General features: G+C 40.2%; 1 protein-coding gene across 1 annotated transcript in view; it reads right to left on the bottom strand.

The window, feature by feature from the left end:
* Positions 1-374: 374 nt before the first annotated feature.
* The window catches only part of LOC104277663 (gamma-aminobutyric acid receptor subunit beta-2-like), a gene marked incomplete at its 5' end in the record, with an annotated part of 28,187 nt that continues 19,909 nt past the window's right edge, over positions 375-8,652 (bottom strand). The window contains 2 exons of the mRNA XM_009874367.1: positions 375-781; positions 4,208-4,258. Of these exons, the coding sequence (XP_009872669.1) occupies positions 434-781; positions 4,208-4,258 (399 nt within the window). The remainder of the gene's footprint in view (positions 782-4,207; positions 4,259-8,652) is intronic.

Raw genomic sequence — 8,652 nt, 5'->3', positions numbered from 1 at the left:
CAGTTTCCCTGGGAATGCTGTCGAAACTAGAGCTTGTTGCTCAAACGCCACTCTTGAATTTGCATCCCTAAACTCAAATGGCCAGCAGGGGGAAAAAAAGGCAAAAAAAAAAAAAGGAAAGGAAGAAGAAACAAAGAAAAAAAACCAGAGTGAGGGACAATGAGACAGAAGTGATTGTCAAAATCCAATTTGCCTTCACACTCAAAATGCACTGACATTTTGGTAAGGGGATATGTCCATACTGCAACTTAATATATTTAGGATTTAGCCGATACAACCAAAACTTTATAAAAACAGACCATAGAGTGGGCCAGCAACTAAGGTGTTTTAAAATAACTTTTTGTCCTGAATAGAATTTTTCTAAGTCCCACTTTTGGCTGTACAACCGATTTGAAGAGAAATCCAGTCCTTGCTTCCTCCGTGGCTTTGTTTCTTAGTTCACATAGTAAAGCCAATAGACAATATTGAAGAAGGAAAAAACGACAGGGAAGAATATACGCGACCATCGATCTATGGCATTTACGTCAGTCAAGTCAGGAATGGTGATTTTCAGCTGAGAGGCGCGTCTCCGTAGCCTACTCTTCTTCTGTGCCACGTGTCGCTCCAGGGCGTTGCGACCAAAGCTGTGTCGGGGTAACCCGGCTTTCCGGTACTGGATGCTCGAAGTGTCGTACGCCAGCATCGTGCTCCTAGGGTCCCCAAGCCCCATCACAGCCTCGGAGGCAGCCATCTCGTTTTTAATTTCAAGCGTGCTCAACAAAATGTTTTCATGCGGATCCATCTGTAAAAAACGGAGAAAGTGGATTTAAACCGGAGAGAAAAGACGCGGCGAAGCGAAGCCGTGCCGGCCAGGGCTACGTCTAACCTGACTAACCCATTGGGTCTCTAAAAGACTTGACTATTGCCATTTGTCTGCAAACTCAATCAGGCCAGAAGAATGGAAGAAACAACATTCCCCTGGACCCCACGTTCAGCGAGGAGGAGCAACACCTGGAAATTAAGTACATGCTCAGCTCCTGAAAGTGGGATTCTGCCATGGGATAGTGTTATTTGGGGTAAATACTGAACATTTCAGGGTTTCTGTTGGGAAATACAATTGAAAAGGGTCTGCTTCATTTTGGTTTTTCTTCTTTCAGTGAAAGCTTCTGCTCTGACACAACCTTCAGGTAGTAACAAGGTCTCTGTCTCTCTAAAACAGGGCCCAGAGCACTGCACAAGAGAACGCACGTTTTCAGTCCCTGTATTCCAAAAGGCATCGACACAGTCTCAGCTGTACCTATGCAGAAACTCCATCCCCCAGCGCTCACGAATTTCATAAATACAGCGCATGCTGTGAAGGCCTGAGTGCTGGAATATCAGAGATCTGCAATTTCAAGCAAGGAAAACTATACAGAGTGTAATCACATCAAATGTGCATTGAACAGTTGTTTCAATGGGCAGTATTCTTGACTATATTTTTTAAGGCAGTTCAGTGGAAAAAAATATTAATGCAATGCTATAAAGAAACCCCTTAGACAGTCAAGAAGATTTCAAAGAGGAGGACCTGAATTCTACTCTTAGGCGACCTGGAGTAGATCTGAAGCATGGCAGGAGAAGTTAAAAATAAGCCATTCGTAGAAAACAAACAGAACGTTATTCTGGAAATTCTAATTCTCCTCAGCCTTCCCTCTAAGTGTTTCTTTTGAATCGTGTGATTAAAGAATAAAATTAAATATAAAGACTTTAAGAACAATAGAGCTACATTGACTTAGTGTCAGTAATGCCAAATAAGAGATAAAACTGCCCTTTAAGAATAACGCAGCCACATTATTGATTTATCATGTACGTAATACATACTATGGTTATTACTGAAAGTGTACAGACTGTGACTTTTGTGGATTTCTAGACAATATTATTCTGCAATATTTGGAAGCCAGCAGAGAGCAGCAGGCACCTTGCTGCATTACCCAATCCAGCACTGCATTTGGCATAATTAAAAAAAAAAACCCTACGCAATATTTCACAGGGCACAGTGAGAGAACTGGGTTGAAAAGTTGCTTTTTAGCAGCATCCACTGCACGGTATTACAGACTCACAAAAGTACTTGGGACCTACTGAAACACTGCCATTTGAGTGATTACATCTGTTCAAGTGAGGCATAAAAACTGGCATTGCTGAGATGCCAGATTTCCCCCTCCCCCTTTTCTTTCTTCCCCCTCATCTACGTGAGTTTGCACCCCTCTAGTTTCATTATATTTTAGTTATAGATTAAATTTAATGACTCATTGTGAAGCAGCCCAAACCATCTATTTTTGCTTGCTTTCCATCAAAGCCATATGAAATCTCTGAATTTTCTACCGTGTTAAGAGAAAGCAATCTTTTTTTTTTTTTTTGGTACGAAACACTGCAAAAATGGAAAACTTGAGCTGGAACTCAAGAAAAATTCCTTCAAGAACTCTGTAGCATCATACTGTGCGTGGTGAGGAAACGCTGTGTTCTAGCCAGGAAGGCCTGATCAGCATCAGACAAAACTGAGGCAAAAAAAAGAGTCTTCTGCTATTATAATACAAGCAAAAGCAAAAATACACAAAAGCTTTCAAATAGATCGTTGAAACTTCTCAAGAGAGCTTTCAAGCATTTGCTTATAACGAGTGCAGTTATGTAGAAAATACCTGTGTGGTAGTTGGGCTCAGAAGAAATTGGCTGTCATTTTTGTTACACGATCTCAGACAAATAATAAGACTTTCAGTAGCCTGAAAATACAAGCAATTACAGGCACTCGGCGTTCATCGATCCCAAGAAAGTCTAAAAAAAACCCTAAACCAAATAGGGGAAGCATCTTACAGGAGGGGTGCAAAGCCATTTGGAAACTACAGTTTCACACAGCTTTAAGAACAGAAATTTTAGTTCCAATGACATCAGGGGAAGCGTGACCTAACAGCGTGTGTAACGGTTTTACCCCGTAGCCCAGAGCCTGGGTTATTTTCACCTCAACGTTGTGCATTCTAAGACATTAGCTTTGGAAAGATTTTAGCGCCAACAAATTTGCTCACATCTTCTTAGGATGAAGCTACTTTAAGCATTTTATCTGCAATGATATTAGAAATACGAGTGCTCTTTTATACACTCGGATTCTTTCTGCACAACGCAAACGGCAGAAAAGTTATTTTAATCTACTAAATACAGACGTGTTTTGGTGACATCACTCCGTCGGTTAACTTTTTGCTCTGATTCTTTTGTCACTTCTCATTTCTTAACACAGCAAACTGCTGCAGGTATCTGGTAATCTTGGCAGTAGTTAGTAAGATTAGTGAGGCTGGGCAGAAAAAAAAACATTTAGCCATATTCTAACCTATCTTCTAGGGCAAAGTATCACCTTCTGCACGTACCGCACTGATATCAGAGATGGAGCACAGCATTTTTTCAATATTCCGAGACTTTTGCCAAAGAAATAATGCAAAATACAGTCAAAATTAGCGATGGGCGAACCTTCAAGTGTTCGAATAGCCAGGTAAACACCACAAAGCTCAGGTGCTCCTCGAGCACTAATTTGACCCTCCTGCCACAGTGGATTGACCATAACAAGAACTGCATTTTTCATAGTATTTTTAATTTCCAACCTGAAGAACTCCCACAGCTCCAATCTGGAAGTACAAACAAATGTGAAAATAAACCAGACAAACAGCACAAAAAGCCCAGAAAGCAATCAGTCGAACTTTGCAACCTTTGACAAAAGGTTCCTTGTCAGATTAGAGGGCTGGGAGCGTTATTTCCACCAAGTAGGTTCGCCCAACTCTAAATCAAACATGCTTTTGTAACTAAGGGAAGCCTGAGATGGTGAATTACGTTTCTGGTACACAGCGAGCGCCCTTTCAAAAGGATCCCAAAGCGCTTTACGAGCATCAGAAAGAAGAACCACTTCACTTCCCAGCGAAGCGAAATCACCTCGGAGGCGAAATGTGGTGACTGACAGTGCAGAACGATACACTGGATTTTACTCGAGGCAATGGAGAATGCTGTAGCCAATTGAAACTATGGGGTGGGTGAGTGGCGGTGGGGAATGTTAGGTAAGCAGAACGGTTACGTAAATTGGTATTTGGCCAGATGCTTGGGGTTGAGATGACCGCGCTATAAAAAAGTGCCATGGGATCTTTAGTGACCGGTAAGTGGTCAGGACCTAAATTTTAAGTCTCTGAGGATAAAAACATTAGAAAACAAGGAAAGATACCTTTGTTGAATACATTTCTGGACAATGATATGTGCCAATTATTCTTCTGTCCTGTAAGTTAATAAAATCAAGACCAGTTTCCTTAGAGATAAGGCAGCTAATATGTTTCACTTAAAATTAAAGCACTCTAGGGTAATAATAGGACAACTAATTAAAAGATATAGGGACCTCTAAGCCAACAATTAGCGTAAGTATATTCTGGCTTCAGAGGTGCTGTTACTGCCTTGCTCTGCTCCTCAAGGTAACATAACGTCGTGATGTAAATGTATTTTTTCCAACTGGTCACTTGACCAAGGAAGATATGATGATATGAAAACAATTGTTAAAAGTATTCCAGGGGAAAAGTAAGTGCAAAAGTGGTTTTGAAAGGAGGTGGAAGAAGGTTAAAAAGATCTCTTGGTGCTGAAGGACTGTTCAGCCATAGAACTACACTCTTTATGGTGAACAGGAGAGTTCAAACTTAATGGAGGAATTCCCAGGGACAAGAAAGGAAGGGAGGATGAAGATGAACAAAAAGCAGCAGCAAGTACCACGGAAATAAAAGGTGAAAGCAGAAGTGGAGGAGAAATGACCAGAGCTCAGCAATCATGCAAGAGGGGTGGGGTTTTTATAAATCAATCTTAAAGGTGGATGACAAAATACATGATGCAAATGATATTCACTTCTAGGTCCAGGTCAGATGGAAGAAAAGCTGACCCTGGAGCCTTGAAAGAAGCCATGACCTCTTTGATGGCCTCAAACAAAGGGAACACAGAGGAAAGGGGTAGAAATGTTACCGTTATATATTCTTCCTGCTACCTAGAAACTCCAAAATGATGGCTTTCTTGAGGAATTCCTCTTACACTAATACATTAGCAACTGTAAAATACAAGGAAATTACAACTCCCACCCACCCACCAATCCACCCACACACACACACACACGTACATTAGGAAACCTCCAAAGATGACCAGATTCTGAAACTACAAACATTGAGGAACACAGCTTTATATTGACGGATTGAAAAGATACAATATTGACACTCTTCCTTCCTCACATATTGCCCATTTTCACCTACAAGCTTCATTTACAGGCAGGTACCGACGACTTTTTTTTTTTTTTGCAAAATGGCTCACAAGGCAGTGGTAAAACAGCAGGGTTCGAATTTCTGACAGAAAAACCTCGTGAAGCAAAAATAGTTGTAAATTCAAAAGAAATATCCTTTTGCTAAGTAGGGCTGCCATTAGCCAAAAGCAAAATAGGGTGAGCTAAGAAAGGGAGAACAAAAGTACCCAGATTAACACCCTGAGATTAGGGCTCAGCATTTATAGGTGCTGTGAACTGACATTCTTAAGAACTGAAGAGAGAAAGAGAGATCCCTTTCACAACGACATGTCTGGACGTATAATTTAATTTGCCAGAGATAAGGGCCTTAGTGCTATATATAGCATTTTCCTGCCTCTTAGCAGCTGAGCTTTGCTGGGAAAACCAGTAACGTTCCATTCCTGCCTGGTCACAGCAGCAAGACGAGGTGGCAGTATGACGTGCACTTGGCATGTACAGGGGATCTTTCACCTCGTCAGTAAGGTCTGAGTTATTGATTAGGAACCGCCGATCTCTGGGGATTGCTCTGACTACACAAGGTTCATTCTGGAAGAAAAAAAGAACTAATGATTTTTAAACAGCACCTGCCTAAAGCTGTACAGACATTTTTGACATGATAAGCAAGCCTGCTGAGATAAAGCTGTATCAACACATAAAGCACAAAGAGCTAATATTTCAAAACATCCGTATGTGAAATAACGTCCTTACGGATGTAACAAACGCTGCATTTCCATTGTTTGTAGAAAACTGAATTTATTGCCAGCATTGCAGCAACTGTTTATGAAACCACGTTAGCAGGCATTGGCCTGGATTGCATTATCCACCTAAGATTTGGGTCAGGCTGTAAAGCTTGCAATGAGAGGACACTAAAATTAGGTTGATGTATAATTTCAAGTTACTTCATTTTCAGGTCAGAAAATCCAGAGAAATTCTGCAAATTTTTTTTTTTTAGGTTCTTGAGCTTTTTAAAGCCTAAAAATCAAAGGAAAGGAAAAAAAAAACACCAAAAAACCCAGCAGCAAGAGACCTGTAAGAATTAATAAAAAATAAAGTGAGAGAAAATGCAAGATCTGGACACAGAGCTTTAACACTGCTCTTACTACTAGCAAGTAGATTTCTTGTATCCAGGTTTACCCTCTGGTCTGTGTGATTTCTTCATCATTATCATCAGTAACACAACAAAAACTTAAGTCATTTTGGTGAAAAGGTTGAAAATATCTGCTTTCCTTTGGCATCTCGTACTTTTACACGCAGGATTACATACTTAAGACGCTGCAGAGTAAGTGCCCACATAAAATGGGCTGAAGTATCTCTGGCTTGATGCTATTAGAATAAAAATCATGAAATATGAACCTGTTCAAATTGCCACACAGAAACCAACGTGCTAAACCAGAAGCCAGAGAGTGAATTAGGCAAAATCATGACTGTTATTCAAATTATGGCACAGAACAGGAAAAAGTAGGTAAATGCCCTACTGGGCTCCTGTCCTCAGCTTAAACCTCACACCAACATCTCAAATAACTCAAACCCACCGCTGTTTTGTTTTTTTTTCTGAAAGGGGATGAATCACCTTTGCCAACTAAGAAAGGAAAACAGAGATACACTGTGATTCCATAGAAAAATATCTTCCTTCCTTTCACTTTCAGCTGAGGTAATTCAGTCCAATGCAATCTCTAGTAAAGCGGAAGGAATAAATTATGTAAGTACTGTACACGTAATTTCCATCCTAGTGCAGCAAACATAAAGAGTAAACAGATATCTGATTTGGGAAATGAGCTTGTGACTTTCCTTAAGCAGATACATTAATTTAATGGGACTTAAATAAATATTAAGGTTAGTCACGTTTTCTAGTGATTTCCTGTGAATGAATTTTTTCATTCTTGAGCCGAAACCATGCACGTACAGATAAGGAGAAAACAATTTCCTTTTTTTGTAACCTGCTAGAACGTATCACAGAAGTGGAGCCAAATATTATTAAGGAGTATTCTAATTGGCAAGTCTTCAAATTTGAATAAGCTTCATATTGATAATTAAAGGTAGTTGCTCTCCCTTTTAGAAATTCCAGGTACAGATGTCTTCTTTTTCCCGCAGAAGATAGCAAAATCACCACGCAGATCAACATAATTCTTCATAAGTGGTTCTGTCTTGAAAAGGAAACTCTTCCATGAATGAAGAAACCTTTTCTATGCTAAAGATAAATGTCAAAAGCTTCTCTAGGAGAAAAGTTGAAAAATTTAAAAATTAATCTATCTGAACTTTCTTAAAGTATTTATTTTCACAAGGCAAAATTTGTAAATATTAAAAGAGAAAAAAAAATCAATCTATTACTGAAAGTAAACATAAAGGAAGCAATGTAAGTAGAACTGGAATTTTTGAAATTTCAATTATAATTTTTTTACTACCGATCTTTAGGAGGAAGCAAAGGCAGGTGACTTGGAACGGAAGTCTTCTGGGGTACCAATTAACAGGTGCTCTAATTTCTGCCGTTTCACTGAGAAACAAGGTGTTAGGCAGCAGAGATGAAGTATTTGCCACGTATTTGTTAAAATGTTACCCTATTTACATGCATACATTTAGTTTTCTTTGGAGCTAATATAAACGAATAAACCAGCAAGAACCTATATCCTAAACAGCATGCTCTTCCATCTGTGGTAAATAAGAAAAAATTCAACCAAACTCCTGGGATGCCCAAAAGCTAAAGTCTCTTACTATGTTGCCTCACAAAAATATACTTTACCAGGTACACCTAAGCCAGGTACAGAAACACAGAAAAATTGCTTATATAAGAAAGCATCACGAAGGATGAAAAATGCATGGAACAACCAATTATTGTCACAACTGGCAAAATTTTTAAGGTATGATTTGGGTATAGCTATGGTCTTGGTATATGAAGTAAAAACAAGGCTGATGAAGTTGCTCTTCTAGAACAGACGTCTGTAAAATACACAGAATTTGGTTTTCATAGAATCATACAATTGTCAGGGTGGGAAGGGACCTCAAAGATCATCTAGTTCCAACCCCCTGCCATGGGCAGGGACATCCCCCACTAGATCAGGCTGCCCAGAGCCCCATCCAGCCTCGCCTTAAAAACTTCCAGGGATGGGGCTTTCACCCCCTCTCTGGGCAACCTGTGCCAGGGTCTCCCCACCCTCATGGGGAAGAACTTCTTCCTCACGTCCCATCTGAACCGACCCATCTCTGGCTTTGATCTGTTCCCTCTAGTCCTTTCGGTACCCGACACCCTCACAAACGCCTCCCCAGCTTTCTTGTAGCCCCCCTGAGATACTGGAAGGCAAGAATAAGGTCTCCTCGGAGCCTTCTTTTCTGCAGACTGAACAGCCCCAACTCTCTCAGTCTGTCTT

This window comes from Apaloderma vittatum, unplaced genomic scaffold, assembly GCF_000703405.1.
Source record: "Apaloderma vittatum isolate BGI_N311 unplaced genomic scaffold, ASM70340v1 scaffold14658, whole genome shotgun sequence".
Lineage (NCBI taxonomy): Eukaryota > Metazoa > Chordata > Aves > Trogoniformes > Trogonidae > Apaloderma > Apaloderma vittatum.
Note: the sequence above shows the minus strand (reverse complement) of the source record. Positions and strands in the feature narration are given on the sequence as shown.